At 48.4% G+C, this 26,813-nt stretch overlaps 1 protein-coding gene across 1 annotated transcript in view; it reads left to right on the top strand.

Annotated features, from left to right (window-relative positions):
• The window catches only part of MEGF11 (multiple EGF like domains 11), a 387,229-nt gene extending 365,916 nt beyond the window's left edge, over positions 1 to 21,313 (top strand). Inside the window, exons 16-26 of the mRNA XM_088839921.1 lie at positions 1,178 to 1,306; positions 2,311 to 2,439; positions 2,936 to 3,064; positions 3,825 to 3,953; positions 5,247 to 5,483; positions 6,969 to 7,087; positions 9,239 to 9,305; positions 9,959 to 10,060; positions 12,678 to 12,734; positions 20,267 to 20,473; positions 21,097 to 21,313. Of these exons, the coding sequence (XP_088696047.1) occupies positions 1,178 to 1,306; positions 2,311 to 2,439; positions 2,936 to 3,064; positions 3,825 to 3,953; positions 5,247 to 5,483; positions 6,969 to 7,087; positions 9,239 to 9,305; positions 9,959 to 10,060; positions 12,678 to 12,734; positions 20,267 to 20,473; positions 21,097 to 21,257 (1,466 nt within the window). The 3' untranslated portion in view covers positions 21,258 to 21,313. The remainder of the gene's footprint in view (positions 1 to 1,177; positions 1,307 to 2,310; positions 2,440 to 2,935; positions 3,065 to 3,824; positions 3,954 to 5,246; positions 5,484 to 6,968; positions 7,088 to 9,238; positions 9,306 to 9,958; positions 10,061 to 12,677; positions 12,735 to 20,266; positions 20,474 to 21,096) is intronic.
• Positions 21,314 to 26,813: the final 5,500 nt, after the last annotated feature.

Raw genomic sequence — 26,813 nt, 5'->3', positions numbered from 1 at the left:
GTCAGAAGGTCGTCACACCTACCCAGCTGCGCAGGTGGCCAGAAGCCCAGTAAACTCTACTTCTAAGAAGAGAACTGGAATGAAAGGACTTGTTGTCTACTATAGAGGGATCACCTGGAAGGTGGCACTTAAGATGAGTCTTGTAGGCAGGGTAGGATTTCCACAACTGGGCATAAGGGTCAGGGAAACTCTGGGAGGAACAGTTAAAGGGCACAGACAAGGAAAGGCATGGGGTGTTATTTGGAAGATGGTGTGTGGTCCAGTGGCTCATGGTTTCTGGGTGAGGTGTGTTTAAGTGTTGATCTCTAGGATCTAGGTTTTATTCTGGGGCAACAGGGAGCCACTGAGGATGTTTGAGCAGGGCACAGGAGTGCAATGAAGAAAGCTGTGCTTTAGAGAGCTCAGGCTCTAGGAAGCAGGTGGAGGATGGATTTCAAGAGAAATGAGAGGTAGGTGCTTGGTGAACTCATACCTAGTACTTAAAGGAGCTTGCAGCTTGGTTGAGGAAATTTAGCCCTTTTTCCAGCAACCAAAGAGTGACTCCTCCAGGAGGGGCTGGGCCCAAAATCCTGCAAGTGACTCAAAGTGGAGATACAACCGGAGCTCCGTTTTGGAGAGCCCCTTATGGACTCAGGAAGGTTCTCCTGAGGAGGCTGAGTGGAAGCTCAAGGAATAGATGTATTTGGAGAAACAGGGAACAGGGACAGACATTTGGGGCCGGCCTCCTCTCCAGCTAACTGTAGACAGACCGGCCACCCTGCCTGTGTCCCTCTCCTTCACTCTTCTCCCGGCTATAAACATCCTCTGCCCTGCGGCTGTGGGACCAGTGACGCTGACAGCAGTGTGGTCGTAGACAGCCGAGGGCTGCGGGCAGGGAGCAGTAGGGTGCAGTGGTGGAATTCCCAGCCTCACCACTTCTGTCTGTGGGACCTCAGCCAGGTTATTCTACCCCATGGGCCTCAGCCCATTCCTGTCAGAGGCGGTCAGGGAAGAAGGCAGCTGTGGGCACAAGAGAAACTCCCTGCTGTGGAAATGGGGGTGCTGAGGCAGGCAGTTCCCACCTGATCCATGACCCCACAGGGGCCACGACTGTGGCCTGGGGAAAGGGGTGTGGCTGTGGGTGCGGTCTGAGGAGTGCAAGTGGGAGGGCAGGTGCCAGGCTATCCTGTGCCCACAGTGTGCGCTGGAGGGCATTTTGGGCAGGACTGTGCCCAGCTCTGCTCCTGTGCCAACAACGGCACCTGCAGCCCCATCGATGGCTCCTGCCAATGCTTCCCTGGATGGATCGGCAAAGACTGCTCACAGGGTAAGCTGCCGCCCCCCTGGGAGTGCCCCCTAGGAAAGCCCCCAACCAAGGCCAGGCCCAGAACCTCTCTGCCCCTGGTGCTTCCACCTCCCAGGGCTGAAATCTCCTTCTGCAGATAGGAGTGTTCACCTGAGTCCCACAGAGTCTCTACAGCTAACATGATGAATTCCTAGGAGTGATCACTGGCATTATTAACTGCTCATTTTAAAGATATGAACATTATTGGTAATATCATTAATACTGTAAATGCTGCGTATTAATATTCCTAGAACCTGAGCAAGGAGTAGCCTCTAAGTTTGGATGGGGAGGAAGAGGGAGCAGGAAGTAACGTGAGGCCAGGGCAGTCACCTCAGAGGGGTGAGGGCATTCTCTGGGTAGCTCCTGTGAATGATGTCCTGGGCAGCACAGGCCCAGACAGGGCATTGTAGGGGCTATAAAGTGAGCCCAGTCTGATACAGAGATAACAAGGACCTCCAGTTTAAAGGCAGAGACCCAGCCTCTGCCCTGTGGGGTCCTTGGAGTACCCAGCCAGTACTCCTAGGAAGGTCCCAGTTAGATAGTCTGGCCTGAAGGCATTTCCATGCTGACAGCGGTGTCATACTCAGGGAGCTCACCAGCCAAAAGAAGAGACTCTCTACACTGGGAAAATCCCCATCCTCATGGGGAAGTTAGCACACACAATGTTCACACTGTAAAGCACGTGTTTACCATTTACTACAGACACCCACACGCTCCAAATCACAGTCAGTCCCCAGAGAGGGAAGAGTCAGAAACCGTCAGAGCTGGGAGAGTGGGCAGAGAATCACTGGGAATCCGGGATGCCTAGGTCAAGAGGTGACTGGAGGAGTTCTGGCCATAGCAGTTAAGCCCCCTGCAAGTCAGGAAATGCCAGCCGGGGGCATCGTGGCACCTGGGCTCTGACATGCACTCCCCCTTCCTCTCCCTCCCTCTCCGTCTGCCCCTCTCTGCCTTGCCCTCACCCTCTGCATCCCACCCACCCCCAGCTTGCCCACCTGGGTTCTGGGGCCCCGCCTGCTTCCACACATGCAGCTGCCACAACGGGGCGAGCTGCAGCGCCGAGGACGGGGCCTGCCACTGCACCCCTGGCTGGACCGGACTCTTCTGCACACAGCGTAAGCCCCGCCCTCCAGCCTCCCAGCTATTTGGAATCCCATGCTGCAGCCTGCTGGCTGCCGTGGGCATCGTCCGGGCCTGCAGTGGAGGGAGGGAGGAGACAGGTGCCTGGCTATGAGCTAACCACTTCACCCTCCACCCCTGGGATTGGCTGGAGAGGGTGGCTGGCTTCAGGGGATCGATGGGACCCAATCCTGGAAGGTCAGGGCCATCAGGTACCCCAGCAATCACCAAGACCAGCCGCTCCCTGGACAGGGGGCCCTGAGTGGGGAAGAGCAGCCTGTGGCTGCGCAGCAGAGACACTAGCCTGGCCTCTGGTTCCAGGGTACCTTTGTCCGAAGGACTCTCCACCCGCTTCAGCGTGAGGGTTGAGTGTGGAGGTGGCTCGGTGCAGGGTCTCACTGGTCTTCACCCCGCACTCAGAGAGAGGAGGGAGATGAGACGGGTTTGGTCCCGAAGCAAATCCACAGTTGCCCCCACCCTGTTTCTCTCCAGGCTGCCCAGCAGCGTTTTATGGGAAGGACTGCGGGCGTGTGTGCCAGTGTCAGAACGGCGCCAGCTGTGACCACATCAGCGGCAAGTGTACCTGCCGCACGGGCTTTACTGGGCAACACTGTGAGCAGAGTAAGCCACCCTGAGCCCTGAGCCCGGGTGTCGATGCGGGGCCTCAGCCTCCTGCCGGGGAAGCCTGCCCCTTCACGGTCCACCCCTCGGGGCCCTGCACCCTCTGTTCTCTTGACTTTGGGAGCAGATCCCAAAGAGAAAACCTGAAGGTTGGGCCTACATTGGTGTTTGAAGTTTCTTCCTCCAACTGGGGTGGGGATGGGGAAGTTAGGGCAGAGCAGAGGCTTTACTGGGGGAAGGAGGAGCTTAATGAGACCCTGTTTGATTCCTCTTTGAAACCCCTGTGGCACTCAGCTTGGGGCCTGACGCTGGAGCATGCTGTGTAAATATGGACCAAGTGAGGAGGTAGGAGTGGGCACCCCCCACACAGGGCTAGAGGTGTCGTCCTGCCCCAAGCAGCAAACCAGAACACATCAGGCACTACAGAGAAAGAGGCTTTACTCCATAAAAGTGAAAATGTTGATAGCTCAGTTGTGTCCGACTCTTTGCATCTCCATGGACTTTAGCCTGCCAGGCTCCTCTGTCCGTGGAATTCTGCAGGCAAAAATACTGGAGTGGGTAGCCATTCCCTTCTCCGGCGGATCTTCCCAAAGGATCAAACCCAGGTCTCCTGCATTGCAGGCAGATTCTTTACCATCTGAGCCACTTACCTGGCTTACTCCGTGAGGCAGAATAATCAGCGCTGCCCATGTGTGGGATGGGCGGGGTGGAGAGTAAGCACATCGCAGGGTCTCTGCCACCTCCACTTCGTGCTTCACAGGATGTGCCCCAGGAACCTTTGGCTATGGGTGTCAGCAGCTATGTGAGTGCATGAACAATGCCACCTGTGACCACGTCACTGGCACCTGTTATTGCAGCTCTGGATTCAAAGGGATCCGGTGTGACCAAGGTAAGGCACAGACGGCAGAGTTCCCAGGGGCAAGGAAGGGGTCCCATGGAGGAAGGCTCTGGGGAGATTCCAGCAGGAATGACCGAATTGCGTAAGGACCCTCTGTGACTTCCTTTTATTCACATCTGGGAAGAGACTGGGAGTGGAATGGGGTGGGCTGGGGAGGGGAACTCAGGCGCCGGAGAGGCTGATGGAGCAGGCAGCCTCTCAGCGCTTGCTTCCCCCTGCTCATCTTGTGAGCCACAGAAGGGTAACTGCAGCTAGTGTTGTAGAGAGTTGAGATGAACGGGTCGGAAGCGCTGCCAGGTTCTGGTCCTGCCGTGACCCACCGGGTGTGCTTGGGCAGGTCACTTCCTTTTGCTGGGGGTTCTGTTATCCCCACACAAAGTGGAAAGACACAGGGTTCTGCTGAGACCCAAGGAGCCCAAAGGGGCTTGTCCTTGGCTCCAGGTCTATGGTCAACAAAACCCCAGAGTGTCGCTGTGACAACCACGTTGAGATTACGTGAGTAAAGGACTCGGCGCAGTGCCTGGCTCATGAGCACTGGATGCACGGTTTCTGCTGTTGGTTCCAGAAGATGGAAACGAGAATGGGCACGCAAGAGCCACAGTACAAGGGGCAAAAGACGTCTCCACTGCACTCTGACGGGGGATGGGGGCAGCCGCACACGTGTCACTGACACTTCAGGAGCAGCGATCCTGAGCACACTGGTTTAGCACTCCCAGCTGTTACTGCCAGTCTGTGATCAGCGCCCCGTGGGATGACTCTCCCTGTCACAAACGGGCAGACTGAGGACTCAGAGTCACACAGCTGGTGGTCGGGGAGAGGGGCTGAGTCCAACTTTTCCTGACTCCTGAGAAACCCAACTCTACCAGTTACTAGCTGTGTGATCTTGAGTAAGTTACCTAACCTCTCAGTGACTCAGCTTCCTCATTTGTGAAAGGGGAATAGTTAGTCCTTATTTCTTACAGGACTTATAAACACCCCTTTGAGGGCTACTAGGAAGAGCAAGTGGGTTAATATCTGTAACTCAGTTTTAGAACAAAGTAAAATACTCACTAAACACCTATGGTTTGTTTCCCATCTATGATCACCTTTGCTCCCTGTCATGACCCTGGGTGGGACTCCACCTGGGTAGACAGCGGAACACACAGCCAAACACGTGGTGCTGAAGGGATTGAGGAATAGGGCCAGACCTGAACCAGGCTCTCCCGACATTAGAGGAGCCCAGCCCCAGGCTGAGGCGACCGGAGGAAGCAGGCCTGCCCCGGCTCAGCCCCGCTCTGTCCGCAGCTGCCCTCATGATGGAGGAGCTGAACCCCTACACCAAGATCAGCCCAGCGCTGGGTGCGGAGCGGCACTCGGTGGGCGCCGCCACAGGGATCGTCCTCCTGCTGTTCCTCTTCGTGGTGCTGCTGGGACTGTTTGCCTGGCGCCGGCGGCGACAGAAAGAGAAGGGCCGGGACCTGGCCCCCCGCGTCTCCTACACGCCCGCCATGAGGATGACCAGCACTGACTACTCCCTCTCAGGTGACAGCTATGCCCCAGCGCCTCCCACTACCGCCCCCAACACACACAGCCCAGCAGGGACCGCGCGGGTTTGTTGCTGCAGGTGGGTGGTGGTGCCTGCAGGGCTGGCTGCTCAGACTCCCAAGAGCGAGTGGCGGCGAGCAGCAGGAGCTAACTGGGAAAGGTAGACAGGGTTCCCAGGGAGCGCCACTTCCTGGGAGCCCACTCTGAACAGCCATGGTCAGCAGCCTGCTTTCATTTCTCCAGAGCTTCCCCTTCTTCTCACTGGGCTTCAGTCGCAGGGACGCCCACACAAAGCAGTAACTTTCCTAAATGCTGCACGCAACCCTCTCCCCAGTCTGCTTGTCTGCGCCACCTCAGGAAATCAGCCTTGGGGCCCACTGTCCAAGCCCTGTCTCATTTTTGCTTCCTTGGTGAAGGCCTCAGAGCACCCCTCCCTCCCAGTTCCCAGAGTTAGGAGGGCCCGATCTGTGCGGTGAGACGGGACAGCGCTGAAAGTGTAGGCAGTGTCCCTCGAGCCAGGTCTGCGGGAACCCAGCCTGTTCACAAATGCGGTATCAATGCCAGCAGGCATTCGATCTGGGAGTCCGAGAGAGGTGGGGATGGGGCTCTTGGGCCAACCCTTCCTCTCCCCTAATCCTAGACTGCTGCCTCAGAAATAAGAACAGCTTTTGCTTCATATTTCATTAAACTGAAGAGGTCAAAATGCCGTAACATTGCCCCCAGCCCTGAGCCACAGGAGGGTAGGCCTGCTGGGGGGAACACAGGACGCCAGCTCTCCACAGCTGGCTCCACGGCTCATGGCTGCCTTAGGAAGCCCAGAGATTGTGTCAGCCTGCTGACACGTCATTCCTACTAAGTGCGGCCGACCATTTGCCCAGCTCTGTGCTATGCACGGCACACCACAGGCCCAGGCACAGACCCTGCCTGAGAGAGCTGCTGGCCTGCGTGCCGCCCTGGGTTTCAGCCAAAGCTGAGATCCTCTGATGAAGTCCCAAAGCTTGTAGATTTGGGGACTTTATTCTCTGACCATAATAAGCAAGGTTGGCTGGGTTTCCACAGACCATCCCACTGGAATTCCCCAGCCCAGTGTGGAGGTCCTGGAATCTGCAGGAGGGCAAGGCCAGGAGTGGAGTTCTCTCTACAGCCTCACTACTAGGATCTGTCCCTGGAGGAGGCAGGGGAGGGTCAGCTCAGCCCTACACAGTGACTCAAGGATACGGAGGCTGTCAAACTAACACTTCTCATGCTGGTACCACCGCCCACACTTGCATGCTGCAAGCTGGGCCAACACAAGGAAAGGGGCAAGTCAGGTTCTACGGGTTTCCAGGGGGAACAGTAGATGCCAGGAAGCTCGGGGGATGGGGGCTTGGCTGCCTCTCTTTGCAGAGCACTCTCAAGGCAGCCAGACCAAGCATTAGTTGAGGGGTGTCTCATGCCAGGGGCAGGGGTATGACGGTATGTGGCACCTTGTTCTCTTCCCAGATTTGTCTCAAAGTAGCAGCCACGCCCAGTGCTTTTCCAATTCCAGCTACCACGCACTGGCGTGCGGGGGGCCTGCCACCAGCCAGGCCAGCACTCTGGACAGGAACAGCCCCACCAAGGTACCGGGCCCCCAACTCTCCCCAGTCCCCATCCACTGTCTTCCCACTGAGCCCTCACCTCTGCCCAGGGAAGAAACTGCACCACCACCACCCCACCAAGGGTCTGCATGGAACAAACTGCCAATACAATAAACAGAGCCCTGTGATCCCCGTAAACACTCTGTGAAGCGTGTAAGAGGAAGCCAGCAGGCTCTATGAGCCAACACGGGCCATGTAATCAGTACACATCACATGTAACCAACCCACAGCATCACTCAGTGAAACACACACCCCCATACCCTGTGTGTAACCAGTGGGTGCCAAGTCATGTGATCATCTTGTAATCTGCAGCCTTGTCACACACAACCACGTGACCACTTTTGCCTCATGTTAACACATATAATCAAACACCCCCCACTCATCATTGCAGTACGTTACCAACTCCACGTGCCACAAGTGCACAGGGTAACCACCAGTGCTCAGGCGCCGCCTGATATCCTTGTATCTGGACACACTACATGTCATCAACACACACCTACAACATGCTGCCATCAGAACCACCACACGGGACACGGAAACATCAGCCATAGCTAGTGTTCCCACTGACAGAGTCGGGCAGGACTTCAAGGTCAGGTGTGTACCACCCGGGACAGAGCCCTCCCTCACAGCTTCCAGCATAACACACACATGTACTAACCCCTGCTCCCGGTGTGCCAGAACTATAATGGGCAGAGATTCAGAAATGAGAAACAGCCCCCAAAGACCGCAGGTCAAAGGGCTCACGCAGCACGCAGACATACACACCATGGATCATGGGGTTCGGGGCGGGGGTGGTACAATCCCAGGATTCCTGGCTTCCTGTAACTGTCCTGGGTCAGAAACATGTACAGGAGCACAGTTTCCATCCTCCAGGCCTGTGCCTTAGAGCTGTAGGGATCACTTCTCCCCCTCTGCCCCACAGAAAACATCCACAGACCATAAATCCAGTAGGAATGCATCCTGAACCCCGCCACCAACAACACAGACCCCGTACAGTCCCAAGAGCCACTACTATCAAGCCAGGTCACTCTTCAGGGCTCTCAACTTCGGTTCTCCTATGGAATGGGAGTGCTGCATGCAAGGGAGGACCATGCAAAGCCTGTGACCATCAGCTCCACACCCAGCTTCGCAAGTTCAGGCCTATCTGAGGAGCCAAGGGAAAGGAATCTAGAAGTTTCCCAGGAGGAGGCCCTTGATTAACAAGAGCCACATCATCAAGGCTACAGCAGACGAGAGGCAAAGGATGCAGGGATCAGAGGCCAAGTCCCTGTGTCCCTGTCATTCTTGGTCTCATTCTAACAGTGAAGTGCCAGTCACCCTCTTGCACTGAGTCAGGGGGTGGACTTACTACAGTGCAGTCCACTAGGTGATCCTCTGGCTCACTCCACCCTAGGGCCCCAGGGTGGTTCTGCGTAGTCCAGAACCCTCAGCCTAGCAGACGTGTAGCAGGACAAGCAGCTGTGATGACATGGCAAGGACAGGGGTCTCGGAGCGAAGACCTGAGGTGCAGACCCAGCTCTCCTGTGTGTGACCATGCACAGGCCCACAAGCAGGACGCAGGCCCCATCTGTGAAACGAGAACAACGACCCCTGCCTCACATGAAGGGCAGCTGTGAGTGCAGGAAGAGGAGCACCATAGGGATGCCCTATCCTGACACCTTCCCCTGGTCACATGAAAGGGAGACTCTCACTCAGCCTGGGTCAGGAGCCAGAGGGGACACTGACGTTGCAGGCAGCCTCAGCACCTCCCCCTCTGCTGGAGATGGCCTCATGCTGCAGCTGAGACACTGCCAACACCCTGTCTCCAGCAGCTCAGCCCTACCCAGCTGACCTGCTTCCCCCGTCAGGGCCAGCTTGGCTCAGGTCAGTTCTTGGCTCCCCTTTGCCCCACGGGCCTGGAAGCCCTACAGCTTCAGCCAGACAGCTTAGATGGGGACATATGCTCGGCTCCCACTGGGCCCAGCCACACCATGGTGGCCTGTCATGGAACACTTACCTCTTCCATCCCCCCAACGACCTAGCACCTAGGTGGGTCAGGGTCATCGCAGGGGTGGTACACGAGGGTGGGCAAAGGCTGGGCAGGGGCATCTCAAGGGCACCAGATATTAACTCGTTCTCCTGCTTTCCAAACAGCTCAGTAACAAGTCCCTTGACAGAGACATGGCAGGCTGGACCCCCTACAGCTATGTGAACGTATTAGGTCAGTAGTGGTTTGAGTCTGGTCCCTGACCATCATGCCCTGCTGTCTTCTCCTTCTCCCACATTGACAGGGACCCTGTCCCAGCTCCAAGAGAGAGTTAGTAGATAAATCTTAAGCATGATTTCCCCCAGGAAAAAGGGGTGTGGGAAGGAAACCCAAGCCCCTGTTTCAGTTCTCACAAGCAGACGAAGCCCAGGGCCCCTTTCATTCCTATTAGGGGATAGGTGAGGGTGGCTGTGACCCAGGACCACAAGGGAGAAAGCTCGGGTCCAGATGTGGGGATTCAGGTTGGAGGCAAAAGATGCACTTACCATCTGGGAAAGGGACCCCCTGCCTCAGCCAGGGCCTACTACCAAGGTGCCCCATTCAAGGGCTTCTTCCCTCTGCCCCACTGCCCCGGTGACACCAATTACTGTGGGGGGTGGGGTGAGGGATGGGGGTGAGAGGCAGCATGGCCACCTGGTCTCAGCTTTAGCAAACCCCCTGGCCCCACTGGCTCTAGGCTCCCTCGATGCTACATGGAAGCCCCCAGTGCCCTTCAACCTGCTCCACCCTGCCTCTTGTCGTCCCTCCCACCCCTGTATTATGCACCCCTCCCCTGCCATACCAGGGCCCTGGGAATAATGGCTGCTCCCTGTCATTCCTCTCACTAGACTCCCATTTCCAGATCAGTGCCCTGGAGGCCAGGTATCCGCCCGAAGACTTCTACATTGAACTTAGACACCTCAGCCGCCCCGCTGAGCTACACTCACCAGGTTAGACTCCCAGCCCCACCCTCTATCCCCTGGACCCCTGAGGCCATCCTATCAGACCAGACCCAGCTCCTACCCCAAATCCCCTTCCTATCCCTTAACCCACCCCCACAGACCCAGAACTCTCGCTGTCCAGCCCTTCACTCCGACAAGCCTAGTTCCCCATGGGAAGAAGGAAACCTGTCTGGATTCCTCAGTCATTCCTGCTACCATGCTCAGTGAATATGTACAAACTGCAACTAGTTTTGCATGGAAAGAACACAGCGTAACCACACTCCCTGCAGGCCATGGAATACAACTCAAAACCACTGAGAAACGACTTGGGGATGGGCACATCTTTGGGCCCATGGGTGTAGATGACAGAGAGTTGACTGGCGAAAAAGCCCAAAGTCCCCCAGAGGGAGAGCCCAGACCAAGCACTCCTAGATCAAAGGGCAGGTGGTCCAGTGGGGATCTAGAGAGGCTGAGGTGTCAACCATCACCCTCTGGGCCCACATATTAGGCTCAAACCTGGTAGCTTGGGAAAGATGCAGAAAGGAGACTTTGACGGTCAGTCCCTACTGTGGGAGGAGGGGGGTAGAAGTTACAAAAGTGGATACACTGAACAGACAATGTGGGCTCCCAACTAAGTGCCCCTGCCCTTGAGGGCACCCTGAACACTCTTGGGACCTAAACTCAGGCTCTAGCTGGTTTCTAGGGCTCAACTGAAATGCAGCTCTAGCAACCCCTGCAGGTCTCCGGGTCCAGGGACAGTAAGAAGAGCAAAGGTCTGAACTCATCTATCTACCCAGTAAGTAGTTATGGGCTTCACAAACCCTGGGCTTACACCCAGGAGGCTGTGCTCCCGTCTGTCAGCCCCCTGAGCAGTGCTCAGGACATTTAATAACCCCACAGAATACAATCCCCACCCCCAACCCCCCTTCAACACATACACACACACACACACACAACCACCACCCTGCACCCCTTTCCACTTGGAAGCATCCTCTGGGCTCAGCCCAGATCTCTCTCCAACCACTACAGCCAAAGCCACCACACGTCATTTTTTGGCTTACACTGAGGTAGGCTGGTAAACAAAGGGGGAGTGTACTTCAGGACATCTGGGTTCTACATGGAGCTCAACTTCTCCCTTGTTGGTGTGTTCTCAGACAAGTCACTGCCTTTCTTTCAGTCTGTATTCTGTTCTATAAAATGGGGGTTAGCTTTTTAATAGCCTAGCCTCCATCCCTCAGGGAGGGCAAAGGAAGCCCTGGTCCCAGAATAAAGATGCCAGGGGCTCAGACTGTCGCAGTCCTATTTCTGAAGGGCACAGGTACCTATAGGTCCTTTAGAAGAATAGCAAACTTGAGAAAACTTGGACCTGTCTCTGCTCTATCACTCAGTACTGTGTGGAAGGCAGGGAGATAGGAGTAGGCTTCCACAAATTCCACTAGGGAACTCTATATGGAGGAGGCATGAGGAGGTATCGAACAGCCATGTGTTGGTCTTTGGTGTCAGACACTGGGGAGAGTTAAGTGGAGTCTAACTGTATTTTAGTAGAGCACTTGCTGCATCCCTTGACTAATAATGCAGCCTCAGTTAAAAGCTGGGGGGGTGGGGGGAGAAATGGCTTTGACTGTGAGCTCAAGTCATTACTGTCCAAATTCAAAATATCATATAGTTTCTTTTCTGGGATCACCAGCAGCAAAGAACCTGAGCTTGGTCCCCGAAGTTTCATGTCCTTCCTACCTCTGGCTGGTACTGAGGACCATGCATTGTGGGAGCCTAGGATAAACTGTGGAGAAAGAAATGGCAACCCACTCCAGTGTTCCTGCCTGGAGAATCCCAGGGATAGGGGAGCCTGGTGGGCTGCCATCTATGGGGTTGCACAGAATTGAACATGACTGAAGCGACTTAGCAGCAGCAGCAGCAGGATAAACTGTGGTAGCCAAAAGGGAAAAAAGAAATCCTTGGGATTGAAAAACACTGGTAATATTGTTCAAAGACAACTCTCAATTATATGCAATTAGTCCACCCAAAAAAATGGGGGCAGGGGACTAAAAGAGCTGACTGGCTGGGAATGACTATATAACCTCTAGGGAGGACTAATCAAGAACCTCAGCTGCCTGTCCACCTCCCTCTGGCTCCGCTCAATCGAGTATCAGATCCACAAGGGGAGAGACAGGCAAGACTAGAGCTATAAGGTGAGAAAGTCTTCACCCCCATTCCAAAATCCAACAGAACTGGGGTTTGCACTGTCATGCCCCCTTCCCCCAAGCTAAGAATTGGTCCTGATTCATTCCCTGTCCTATATTCTTGGAACCTGGAACTTCACTTACAGTGACTGTAGGTGGCATCAGAACTGCCTGTGATTGCCTCCAGGAAGACACTCCCCTCAAAGAGGTTACAGAGCAGTAGTGCTAAATATGCAGGGGGTGACAGAGCTCACCACTTACGCATAGGAGCTTTTTAAAGAACTCTCGTATGGTCAAGATGATTTAGAGGAGATTAAACCCTTAGTAATTTTCTAGCACTAGAGAACTATTTTCTGGGTAGGAGAGAACAGAAAAAGAATACATGTAGTCTAAGTAAACCTCATTCACCCCTCGTATTTTTCTTTCCCTTTACTATTTTTATGCAGGTGCTTGTGGGATGGACAGACGTCAGAACACATACATTATGGACAAAGGCTTCAAAGGTAGAGTATCTAATCATGATGCCCCATTAGGAAAGCTAAGAAAGATAAAGAATGCAAATCTGAAATTGCCAGGGTTTCTACCAGAAACAAAACTACGCATTTCTTCCCCCCACTCCCCAAAAAAGTTAAAGACCACACAACCTGGGACGGCTGGGTAGCTCTGCCCAGGAGGAGCAGTCATAATAATAACGATTTCATCTTTTGATTTCAGTTGCACCTGCTTAGGAAATGCTTGTGGGTTTTTTTATAGATGCCAACTAAATATCTTCGGAAATGCAGAACGTCATTATCCTATCAACTAGTATGAGTTCAACTGATTATGAAATCTGAAATAAAGTCTATCTACTTGCCCCAGAGGCCTCCTGTCATTGCGCTGGCAAGGAATGCCACCCTGCACCTGCTGGCTTTCTGGGGCATAAGGAATGAAAATGACACCTAGTGTTACTATTGCACGATGCCCCACCCTTACACGGTCTCTGTCCCATAGAGCAGGGAAGCTAGGACTAATCCCCAACACATGGGAACTGCAAGTCAGACAATCCTTCTAGGAAGTATACAGGTGAAGCCACAGATGAAAGGTCAGGTCCTTTCCCAGGCTTAGGGCCTAGGTTTAAAATGACAGAATGTATGAAATAGGTGGCTATGAAATTATGTATATTATCATAAGTGACCAGTCCAGGTTCGACGCATAAATTTTCCTCTGTTCATTTTAAAAAAAAAATAAAAAAAAAGAAATTATGTCACTTATTAACTATGACAAACTTCTCCAAGGCCCAGTTTCCTCAATTACAACATTGAGATAAGTATGCTTGTCCCACAGTCTAACAAGGTTATCCTGAGCATGCAATAAAAATCACAAATCGGAAGAGTTTTTGCATATTGTACAGGATTATACTGATATAACAGTGTTGTCCCTTTGTCTCTGAAATCTATTGAAGAATCTCAGCCAGGGACTTCCCTGGTGATCCAGTGCCTAAGATTCTATGCTCCCAATGCAGGGGGCCTGGGTTCTATCCCTGGTAGGGGAAGCAGACCCCACTTGCCACAACTAAGACCTTGCATAGCCAAATAGAATTTAAAAAAAAGAAACTCAGCCAAACTGAAAGAGACAGGACTTACAGCAATGACCCCAGTGGATATCCTAAATCTACCTGTGTACCAGAATCACCTGGAAAGCTTGTTAAAAATACAGACGCCCACACCCCGCCTCCCCAAGATTCTGATGCAATAGATCAAGAGTGCTGAGTGCCTCAGGGAATCCTTATGTAGCAGATCACCTAACACTTACAAACCACTAGTCTAGACTGACGCAGATTTCCCATCATATTTAGCCTAAGATATACCTGAGACGCAACTATTTCCTAACCAAGGAGAGCTAGTCATATACAGCCCTTTGTGGGGTGGTTATTAGAAGCAGGGTGTGCTAGGGGCAGGTGGCGGTGAGAGCTGTGTTCTGAACAAATGAGCAGGAAGAACAAGTCTCCACCAGCACACGTTAAGATGTGCATTGCCCAAGAGAACGATCTGAGGACAGAAGGCCACCCATAGGCTCCTGGTCAGCCAAAGAACCCTATACCCTCAGGAGCATCATTCTGGCAATTTTTTTTTTTACTTAAACCACCCGAATGAAAGCGAGCACCGTCACAGCAGATGAAGCTAAACAACAGAAAAGACAACTATACTGTTTCATCAACATGATCTGGGACCCCAGTTTCTTAAAGAGGCGTGGGGACTGGATAAACATCTCTAAGGGCCCTTGACAGCTCTGAGAATATCCATGACTCAAGTTTGAATGAACTCAGACAGGCCCAGACACCTCAGTACATGAGCACACATTTCCCAACGCACTTTGTGTCCTGGGCATTGTGGTAAGAGTTGTTACTCGCAGCCATGAATGTGAAACAGTTAAGGACAGCAGTGTCCCAGCCTCGGCGTCATTCACTCCTGTTTTATGGGATCATACATCTGAGTCTGAGTGCAGGGGAGGCCAAGCAGGCTAGCAGCCAGGTTTCGTTTCACCACCCTGACTATAAATCTCATCCTCTAAATTGGAGAGAAAAGAGGGCTACATAGGCAAATGTACCAACAAGTATTAGGGATCAACACACCAGAAACCAGAGGAAACCAGAACATCACAGGTCAGAGCTTTACACATATCAAGGACATGGAATAAACCCTACCAAATGCTGTCCCCCAAAAAACATTCAATAAACAAGTTAATGTACCCAGAGTGGAATCGTTTCCTAAAACTACTGGGCCAGACCAAATCAGTGGTTATCAGAGTTCAGTCTTAGTGTTCTCTGAACTCAGTGGGAAAGAGACCTGATCTGGGAGTTAAAAGATTTGGGTTCTATGGGGGAATTCTCTGATAGTCCAGTGGTTAGGACTTGGTGCTTTCACTGCCAGAGCCCACGCTCAATCCCTACTTGAGGAATTAAGATTCTGCAAGCCCCAGAACTCAGACAAAAAATTAAAAGAAAAAAAAAAACGAGTTCTATTCCTGGTTCTTGCTGTGTAGCACTGATTAGATCACAGTGCTGTTTTCTGGGTCTTGGTTTCTTCCTCTATTAGAACAGGGTCTCTGAAGCCCTTTCCAGCTCTGACATGCTAAATCTTAATGTAATTCAGTCAATGCTCCCTCTCTCCCATTACTTCCTGAAGACCTCCCCTCACTGTCATCCAGGAGGTTGCATGAGACCACTCATACTGCCCTGCTAGCCCCATTTTATCTCTGAACACCTTTCCATCTCTCCTTCCCCTTCCTGACCCTCAGCACAATTATTCTCCAACAAACTGCTTCATGACAACACTCATCTGTCATGCATTTCAAAGTGCTACAGAAAAAATCCTCCCGAGTCTCCTTCACCCTCATCCTGAGATTCTGGGTCCTGCTGTTGCCACCACCTGCCCCACCTATATACCCCTTGCTAGTCCAACCTCCAGGTGTCTCCTTGCAGTAACCTTGGCTTCCAAGGTAGTCAGGAGCTCACTGACATCCTGAAAACTTTTTCAGCCAGTTTTTTCCCCTCCCTCCAGTTCTCCTGCTGGCCCTGAGATCTCCCCAACTCCTCTCCCCAGTCCTTATCTCTCAAGCAAGAGAAAGGTGAGAAGTCAGGGCCCAGAAAGAGAAAAGGCAGTGCAGCCTCCTAATATGAGTAGGCTGAGAAGAGATGGGTGTTTGGTACCTGAGTTTTCAGCAACAGTGAAATATTGGCCTTAACTAAATGATAACGTGAACCTAAAGGCTGGGGTTGGGTTTCCCTGTTGAATCAATGTTAAAGAATCCGCTTGCCAAAGCAGGAGACTCAGGTTGGATCCCTGGAGAAAGAAATGGCAACCCACTCCAGTATTTTTGCCTGGGAAATTCCATGTGGGCTATAGTCCATGGGGTTGCAAAGAGTTGGACACAACTTGGTGACTGAACAGCAAAGGCTGGTGTTAAGTTCAAATCCTACTCACAAGGTGGCCTTGAAAAGTCATTTCCCCTCTCTCGATTTGCTGCTTCCATTATAAGATGAAGATGTTAGAACCAGCTCATTTCAGAGACCCCTTCTGCCTCTGTTAGTATGTGGCTGTATGTGCTTTGGGAGAGGTGGGAACTATGTGAGAAGCAGTGCCAGGGCATTATAGGGCTACATCTGCAGGCTTGATGCTAATTACAGGCCTTGAAAGAGCGACTCCCCAGAGCTTGGGTAGCCTTGCTTGAAGCTTCCCTCTTCTTTGCAACACGCCCAAAGTGCAGACACTGGCACAGTGAAGTGGGGCTATAAAAAGATGAGGAAGTGTCCCAGAGCAGCTGGTTATTCTTCCCCTTGCCCCGCCCTCCCTCAGGGCAGGCAGGTAGATGACTCAGCTGGAGAGAGGAGGAGCTTCCTGTAGTATAGTTTTCCAGCTGGCCTCGCCCTTCCCCTCCCTCCAGCCCTCAGAAGTAGAATCCAGATTATTCTTAGTTCAACACCCTCCCAACGCCACCTCAAAACACACACACACATGCGCACACACTCTTCTCCATCTTTTTGTCTTTACCTCTGGCCCCTTTATGGATGATACAGCTGCTCCCTGAAACTAGCCCCCATTCCCACAAAACCCAGCTTCTCTTTTATCCATTTAGGTGCATCCCCTGCTACAGAACAAACTCTTTATTTCCCCAAACTTGAAAGCAGCCAGCTTTTCTGGTGGATACAAGAGAAGCACTACTGGCTGACTGAATCTCTGTTAGGCAAGGAGCTGGAGTGTCAAGACTTTCCCAGTGCTTTAACAATCGGTCATGAGATGTCCACAAAAAGCCTACAGCTTGGCTTTCTCAGCAGAACTGGGCCCCATAGGTAAAACACCTTCCAGTTTGCAGTTAGGATATAAGAGAGGAAGTTGTTGTGGCTAAGTTAGGTCCAACTCTTCTGTAGCCCGCCAGGAGCCTCCTTGGATTCTCAGAGCGAGAATATTGGAGTAGGCAGGCATTCCCTTCTCCAGGGGATCCTCTTGACCCAGGAAGTGAGCCCCAGTCTCCCAAATTGCAGGAAGATTCTTTACCATCTGAGCCACCAGAAGAAGCCCATAGACAGGGTAACAAAATGTGAGAGGAAAACATTTTGATTGGGTATCAGAGAAGGTAGGGGTTGTCCTAACTTACTAACATTAGGCAAACTTTATGAGCTTTAGTTTCCTCATTTCTAAAGTAGTAATACTAGTCCTTACTGCCTGGGCCCCCTGCACAGATGTAACAAGAATCAAATGATCTAACTGGAGTGAGCGGAGACTAGCTATGTATGCTGTAAAGCGAGCTATCACTATTCATCCAATTTTAGAAGATATGTAACTGAGTCAGCTGCCAATCAAAGCAAACGGATGTGCCTGCATGGGGAGGAGGGGCGAGGTGTAGGACTTTCCACTCGGGGGTAGCCGTTCTTTAAGCAACACTGGAAGTCCTCAGCTTCCACGTGAGCAGCTGAGTCATACTGCCTTACTACTTGGCTGGTAAAGTCAGAGAACCTCAAGTGGGAACAGTTGGCCAGCTGGGGTTCTTGGACTTAATTAACCCCAATCCACTTATACTCTGGAACAAAGTATTCACTAGAAGCAATTTCATGTGGCTCAGGTAGGTCATGACCAAGGACCCACAGCCACCTTAACCCCATGAGTACCTCACCAGCAGTTAGGCCAATCCAGCCTCCCTTTAGCCTCTGCTAGGGCTGGCTGGGACTGCTATCTAGCAAGGATGTTTTCTCGGGACTTCCCTAGTGGTCCAGGGGTTAAGAATCAGCCTGCTAATGCAGGGGCATGGATTGGACCCCTGGTCCAGAAAGATCCCACCTGCCAGGAGCAACTAAGCCTGTGTACTACAACTACTGAGTCTATGCACTGGAGCCCGGGAGTCGCAACTACTGAAGCCAGCTGGCTAGAGCCCGAGCTCCACAAGAAAAGCCACCAAGGTGAGCAGTGGGCACACCACAGCCAAGGGGTGCCTCCACTCACCACAACTAGAGAAAAGCCTAAGGGCGGCAATGGAGACCAAGGACAGCCAGAAATAATCTTAAACAATGTTTTCTCCTCTCTGGGGTTCTAGGCTAGAGAGGGCACAGACTAAGAACAGACCCAAGGCTCACATCTCTCTCTCTGCTTGTGGGCTAAGTTGTGACACAATGCGCTCTGAGTCTGGTTCTGGAGCTGGCTTTAATGTCGACAAGCAGTGTGACCCTGGGGAAGTCACTTCCCTATTCAAACCTCAATTTCCTCTTAAGCAGTAAAGCGGAAGGGAAATAATAATTACTGCTGTGCCTACACTAGAAGGAACTAATAGGTGAATGCAGTTTTGTACAAGATTGAGGAAATGTTAATTGTGAAAACGAACATAAATAACCCTACACTAACAAAGAAGTGTTAGTCGCATCTGACTGCGAACCGATGGACTATAGCCCGCCAGGCTCCTCTGTCCATTAGATTCTCCAGGGAAGAATACTGGAGTGGGTAGCCAGTCTCCTCTCCAGGGGATCTTCCTGACCCAGGGGTCAAACCCAGGTCCCCTGCGTTGCAGGCAGATTCTTTACCAGCTGAGCCACCAGGGAATCCCAACAAAAAAAAGTAAATCCCCTCCAACCAATTCCCTGTTGTGGGAGAAGACTCCTGTGGTGGCACACATGTCAACTACTGCAGTCACATGGAGTGTTCCGCTCTTACTGGAGGTACCTCCAGTCACCTCTTGAATTACATTACCACTTTCAATTCTTTACATTTTTATTAATTTCACAAGTTGGAGGCAGAAGGCATAGATAAAGAGCGGCCCAAAATGTAATCTATCGTGGTTCTAGGGAAAGATCATCTGAAAATTTTACCATCTGCTACCACTTATAGAAATTTAGAGCTGAGAAACAGAGAAATTTCACCATCTGCTACCACTTAAAAGAAATTTAGACTTCTTAGATCACTCTTGACTAAAGTCCCTGCAACTCAGTGCTTATTTCTAGAGCCCCCTGGCTGGCAGAGCCTAGGAGGGCCAGAGCTGCCAGATTAGAGTCTTCTGCTTTTTCTGGGCAAACTCTGCCACATTTGAAATGATCAACAGGAGGCAGTAATTTTCACCCAAAAGGGAAAAAACAGCAGAGAGACTGAAGGAAGGGTTCCCCTTTCCTTGTGACTCCTAGTCACAATGAAAACCTTCTTCCTCCAGTGAGCTAGTTACCTTGCTTCATATTTGGAGATTAGTTTGCAACCTTTCATACCCTAATATACTCGAAAGTCTTAGGGATGATACACCTGAGAGACACTAGGAGAAGCACATGAGTTCTCCTGGTATCAGAGAAAGACTCTGCAAAATTAGATTTCAGTGAGCATTCAGAAGAACAGGAGTAAGTGACTCCTAGTTCCTTGCTAGAAAAGCAGGAACTTCCCAAAGCCTAGCTTGAAACTAAGGTGCTTTTTGAACCTGATACACTTCAACCTGCCATGCCTCTGATCATGAGCTTCACAAGAGCACGGATACTACCCGTGGGCTGCCTAAAGGTTGCCAAATTGCTGACATGTGTGCCAAATCATACACCTACTGCTGAATCTAAGCTTAGTCGTCAAAAAGAATTCAGAAAAATTATGTCACAGAAAACACACAAGCCAAGGAGTCCCGAGGCATGGATTCAAATATTGGCACTGCCATTCATGTGCCATGTGACCTTAGCCAAGCCACTTCAGCTCCCTGGGCCTTCATTCTCTAAAATGCAAATAGTCAACCGTCCTTGCAGGATTTTGTAAAAATTAAATAACAGATGTGAAATCACATTATTAATATCTTGAATTAATCCCACTCGGATGCTCTACCTATTAAAACAAGAAAGTTCTTATCCCCCAAAAAACATGTTTCTTTAAAAAAAAAAAAAGAACTCTGCTTACCTCAGAAAGCATTTCTCAATGTAGTTAGTAAATGAATCTTACGACTGTCATAGGCGTTTACAACTTCACAAGTCTGATAGCACATAACTGTACTCTGCTTTTGGTATTTAAGCGTATGTCCTTGTTTGTCCTAAGAAATTTCTCTTGCCTTGCAGATTACATGAAAGAATCCGTGTGCAGTTCTAGCACTTGTTCCTTGAATAGCAGTGAAAACCCTTATGCCACAATTAAGGACCCACCCATCCTCACCTGCAAGCTTCCAGAAAGCAGCTATGTAGAAATGAAGTCGCCTGTGCACAGGGGGTCTCCGTACACAGATGTGCCATCCTTGTCGACATCTAATAAAAATATATATGAAGTTGGTAGGTGTCTCAAATAAGTACCTTAGTGAAAGCAGGGCACAAGTGCAGCATGTGAAGTAAAATCAGCCCTCTCCAGTCCCCGTTTGGAAAACATCCCCCTTCTTTTGTTGTTTTTTAAGGAATTCAAAGTGAACTGTCTTTCCCAGGACCTCTATCCACTCTCATACAAGAAATCAAATTCTTGTGCCAACTCTGCTTTTTAAAAAATACTACGTATGAAGCAGAAACACTGGGGGTGGGGAGATCACACACACAAACACACACTCCTCAACTGACTGTTGACACAAATTCCTGTTTAAAACAGAAAACAATCAGAACAGTTTGCAAGTTTTGAAATTACCTTGTTCTACTTTCTCCCAATTGAACCATGTCCCTGGATTCACTGATAAGACTCCTACCTCTAGGATATTTTAAGTCCCTTGGTTTTGACCAGAGCTTGGGATTCTGACAGCACACTCAGTTAGGTTTCAATCTCTTGAACAAGCCTCAGTCCTAACCCTCATACACTTATCCTAAGTCCCTGGTTTCTCTCCCCACCAAGCTAAATAGAATTCTCTTCCCCCGCCCAACGAGGAAACTAAGCTAATCTGTTCTCTGAACTCATTTTTCACTATATTCCTTAGAGCCCACAGTCAGCGTGGTCCAAGAAGGCCGCGGTTGTAACTCCAGCTATATCCAGAATCCATACGACCTACCTAGGAACAGCCATATTCCTGGTCATTATGACCTCCTCCCAGTAAGACAGAGCCCTGCCAGTGGGCCATCCCAGGACAAGCAGTCTTAAAAGGGATAAGCCTCTCTCTTGCAATGTGCTCTGCTGAATATTCTCTGACTCTCTGAAAGAAGACAATCCCTTGACTTGAAATAATGGTACAGACTGACTCCAGCTGCATATGAGTTATAACATTCACCTGGAACTAAAGAAGAGCTTCCAAGGGACTGGGTTAATTGTTCGAAAGGTCTGTTCTCAAAATCAAAATCTATCACCCACCCACCCCCAACCCCAAATGCTCTGGATGATATGATCTTTTACAACATTTAAGATACAGCTACTCATCAACATCAGCTAAATATATATATATATATATATATATATATATATATATATTTATATATTATCTGAAACATGATGCTTAGAAAGCATGTAGAATAGGTTTTACCAACTTTCCTAACAGGAAAGGGAACTGGGGAGGTGAGAGGATTACTTTGAGGGACCTGAAATGTGTATGTACCTTTAGTTCCTGTTACCCTCAATTATCTGCTTTATTGCCGAAGATAATTAATACATAGACACAAACTGTGTTAACATCAATCCTAAAGCACCTGTACATGTATGTCAGGTCAAACAAATTATAACAGCCAAGCTTACAGAGTTTAATATATAGTCTAATGCTGACAACTTCAATTTTTTTTAAATAAAACTTTAAGAAATACAAATTAACTCTCCCTCTTCTGCCCCTGGTAGTAATAGAAGAAGAAAAAGTTTCCAGAGCACAGCAGCCTCTTTCAGTCAAACAATAATTTCTAAGCCAGCTTTACCAAATCTTGCCAATTCAAAGTTCAAGAACATTGCAAGCCGATCCCGGCTTTGTTGTATCTCCTTAGCTATCCAATTCCTGAGTCATTTCATATGAAATAAAACTCTGAGATGATGCCTTTCAGCAAGCAATCACAGACTGGTAAGCATTAAATATCCCTACAAATGGTTACTTGGCCTCCCGAATTTATTTTGGTTGGCATTCCTTGACCCAGAAAAGTACATGCTTTCAAGCATTTCTTCATAAATCTTGAGTTTGATGTAGTATGGAACCTAAAACTGCAGAAGAGATTAGACGCCCACTTTTAGGAAATAGAAATCCACTTCCTAAAAGTGGATATAGGAAGTTTAAGTTGTTGAAGTGCATTATGCTTTTTGATGGAACTAAATGAAATGATTAAAGAAAGGACTGTAACACATTGCTGTGACATGATGTAAAAACTTAAGTATATGAAGTACTTCCACCTTCCAAGCACCACCCACTGAGACGGCCAAAACTGTATTACAATGAGCTTGATGCCCCCGATTCCAGTATTTGGTGTATGTTCCACTTTAATGAATATAAGTAAACTAGAGCTCAAATGGGTCAAAACGTCACCACTCCCAAAACCTAAGGAGGACCTCCTCACAAGAATTGAACACCAAAAGGGCAAACCGAGAAAACCAACGGCCACCCCGATACCACTCCATTCCCTGATTAACAGTCCAGGCCATAAAAAACACTTCCAAAAAGGTATACAGAAGAGGAACCAAGTGACTGCAAATGACTGCAAAGCTGGAACAGCTGCTACAGGAAATGTGGGAGTTCTGAAGCACTAGACACACACTGGAAGTCTGCCATGGAACCCATTAGTTCAGGCAATAACCAGCAAAAGCAAGAAAATAAATGAGTAAATCCTCCCTCCCCCACTTCACTCAAGGCGTAAACAAATTTTGTTAGGGGAAAATATAATACATGAATGCTGCATGCGTGCATGGGAGCAAGTGATCAGCAACAGCAGATCTACTCTCCAAAAAGCCTTATTAAAATATAAAATACTGGAAAATGACTTTGTAGGCCCAAGGAAATGTTTCTCATACATATGTAGAAATATAGATAAGAGACTTACCTCAGTATTTCAGGGCAACAAGTGCTCAAGTATCTTGTCAAGTAAGGATCTAGAAGCATGGTGAAGTCAGATCAACAAGGAGGAACTTGTCTCAACCCCAGGTTCTACCTTCTTCCCTCACCCTGCGTGTACAATAACTGCTGCCTGGCAAACAGCAAACAAGCAGCATCACTCAAGTTTCAAGTTTCACCTCTTTTTTGCTGAGTATCTTCTGGGCAAAATTCAGCAAGAGGCGACATGGTGGAATTGCAAAGGCACTGGGTCAAGATTAGTGTTACTTGCCCTCTCTGGGTTCCTTTTCTCCCCATGTATTAAAAAAAGGGGAGAAGCAGAGAAAGGTAAGGGAGCTCTAACAACCCTTTAGCTCTAGCATTCTATGATTTTCAAAGAAATGTAATACAACTCAAATCAGGCAATACAATGGAGAAGGGAAAGGCAGAGGGTGTGATTAATCTATTGTGACAACAGCAGCCTTCACATATCTAACAGTTACTGATAAAAGACATCTCAATCTAAGAGAGCAACTACTAGGAATTTCTGTCTAGCACTGTCACAAATAGGTTCATGGTCAACCTAAACACGTGCACTGTGCATTATATTGGCAACTTGGAAAAGTCTGTTCAATTACTTTACAGAAATTAAGTTTTGACTCAGTGATGTGCATACAATTCAAATGAATAAGAAAAACACAATTATTGTACAATAGTGTAATGCAACTATGAAATGGCAATACTTTTTTAAACAATCCAGATTTGTAATATATTTGTTCACTGTGCAGAGGGATCATACCTTGTACAAAATAAAGTGGATTTCTCAAACTAATTTAACAAGAATGCCTACTGTTGTGCTGCACACTGAAAATGGGTCTAATCTACACCTTAGGTTTAAAGGTACAACTAATCTGCATTTTGTGTGGTCACTCTAGAGAGCCAGAAAAGTAAAAATCATCCTGATAAGGGTTTGAAAATAAAGTGAAACAGTTCTATCAAAGTTATAAGAGAGTCTCTTCCTTTAAAGTAATGAATGGGAACAACACATTCATGTCCAAAAACTGTTGAAAAACTGCACACACATCAGTATACTCAAATAGAGAATTCCTCTGCTTTCACAAATATTTAGACTCAAAGACAACTATTACAACTTGTGCTCAGCTCCAGAGGCACAAAGGTACTTCTATGGAAAGGAATAAAAGCAAGTGTAATGAATAGCTGTCTGCCGACAGAAGTTATCACCCACTATAGTACGCTGAGTGCATCTGTTTTAGGATCTTTTAAAACATATGCTTGTGACCTAACTGGTAAAGAAGCAGCAGAATTAATTTTGTAATAAAATACAGATGCTAAAAATAGCTTACTGAATGCATTCAATGGTGTATGTTTAAAATTTCTCCCTTATATTTTCAAAGTTTTATATGTACTCCTCATACTTCAGTCAAACTAAAGCCTTTCAACTTGTCAGTTCACAAGGCTTCATGTGGTAGTCAACTTAATAAAATGCCTAACCAAAAATAATGTATTTTTGCAATTTAGAGATTAAGACTCATTCAGAAAAGACAGACAATCCTCAAAACAGGGAGGCTGGGGCTTTGACCTCTAAGTGAAAGATAATACATAATCAAGAGTTGTAAGGCTAAAACAGGTATTTACTAAGAATAACAGTGTTTTAAGTCTATGACTTAGGAGACTCAGAATACCACCCAATACCATAAATGATAACAATAAATGATAAAGGCAGCAGGTTGTGCACTCAATACAGAAGATTCTAGAATGATACTACTAGCCATTCATGAAGCCAGAGGAAAGACAGAAGAGGCCCAATTCATCTGTATAAGGCAACAGAAGATGGAAAATCTCAGAAGGGGTGGATGATGGATACGGATTCATTATACTATTATTTATACTTGCATATAATAATTATTAGGGCTTCCCAGGTGGCCAGTGGTACAGAATCCTCCTGCCAATACAGGGAATGCGGGTACAATCCCTGGATTGGGAAGATCCCCTGGAGAAGGAAATGGTAACCCACTTCAGTGTTCTTGCCTAGGAAATCCCTTGGACAGAGAGAAGCCTGGTGGGCTAACATCCATGGGATCATAAAGAGTCAGACTGAGCACGCATGTAACAATTACTATATATTATTTATGTAGTGATTTTATATAAAATTTTTTAAAGATGCTTAATCTAAATGGTAATTCTCAGATGACAGCTCCCAAGCTAAACTAGAATGAAGCCTAGGATTTGGCCCTTCACTCTTTCCCATGCTCCTTCTTCATTGGTTCAACACAGGGTTGCTGGAGAGATAAACATTAGGAATATAAGTATGAACAAAGCACCTTCCCTACCTTTGTGGATCTCACATTATAGCAGGGATAAATAGAGAGCCCTGGTGATTCAGTGGGGTGGTGACTATACATTTCCTTCTTTCTAGCTTTCTGCAAAGTAGGAAAGACTCTGAGCAGTGCTCCAGTCCAAACCCACAGGAGGAGGAAACTCTAGTCTATAGCAAAAATTGTCAATTACCTCTTCATTCCAGTTTCTGCCTCCAAGGGCGCTGTTTAGCCTAGTAGATGGCCCTGAAGATCCTTGGGAGTGCTGAAAGCAGTATCTTGCTCATTTGGATGGGGATAACATGGTCTGAGATTTTGTGGTCTGAGGCAAGGTTAAGTTACATTGACTCAAACACAGGAACGAAATCCTGTTGGCTATTTTCACCACCATCACTGGTACTGATAAGAGTAGTTAACAGCCAATACACATGACATCTGTGCCAGGACCTATCAATTCTATGCTTAATTATGTTAAATAGTTCAATTCAAATGTAGAGACTACTAATAATTAGATTACTTTACTAATAGCCAAATAATGCCATTTATATCATGTGTGTGAACACACAAACCTATACACTTGGATTTAATCATTGGTTCTATTATAATCAGTTCATGAACTCATCTACCTTACCAGTTTCCTCTTAGAGATAATAATAATTTAAAAAATTAAACACAAAAGTTTTTAAAGGTTCTCTCTCCCAAACACAAATATATTTCAAAGTATATATTAAAAGCAAGTGGAATTTTAACAGTAAAAGCCCAAAAAACAAGCAATTCTCAGTTCAGTTGACAAAGCAGCCCCTCAAGTGTTTCTCCCCCCATAGTTTGATGCATATTGTTGAAACAGTCATTCTGCAAATGTTCTGAAAGCTTTTGTCTTATTTAATGGCATTAACATGGAAATAAAGATAGGATTTTAATCAAGTTATTCTAAGACCAAAAACATCTTGCAAAGTGTACATCTGATTTTAACTTAACTATTAAATTTTAGTTAGAATGTATAATAATTTGGCTCTAGTACCTGAAAAGCATGTACACTCATAGGATTACTGAATTAAAGCTAGGATACACCCCCAAAAGGATCTAATCCAGTCCTCTGGAGAAAGTGAGGCTCAGAGACACAATGATTAGAAGACCTGTGACTAATATCCAAGTTTTTGTCACCCACTCTATTATACCTACCATGTTCAACCTTTTACCTCAGAATTTAACATACTTTCTAATTTTATGACTAGTATCAACCTCCTTTCAAATATTCTCTATCCAATTCAGTTTTTAGGAAAATGGATATTTCAATAAAAATTCTCAGTCTAATCCTGATGGTCTCCTTTACTTAAATGGTAGTCAAGGCTGTGGTTTTTTCAGTAG

Source organism: Moschus berezovskii, chromosome 9, assembly GCF_049115385.1.
Source record: "Moschus berezovskii isolate FMDL1 chromosome 9, NW_MosBer_1.0, whole genome shotgun sequence".
NCBI lineage: Eukaryota > Metazoa > Chordata > Mammalia > Artiodactyla > Moschidae > Moschus > Moschus berezovskii.
The sequence above is the reverse complement of the archived record's forward strand: the minus strand, read 5'-3'. Positions and strand labels throughout refer to the sequence as shown.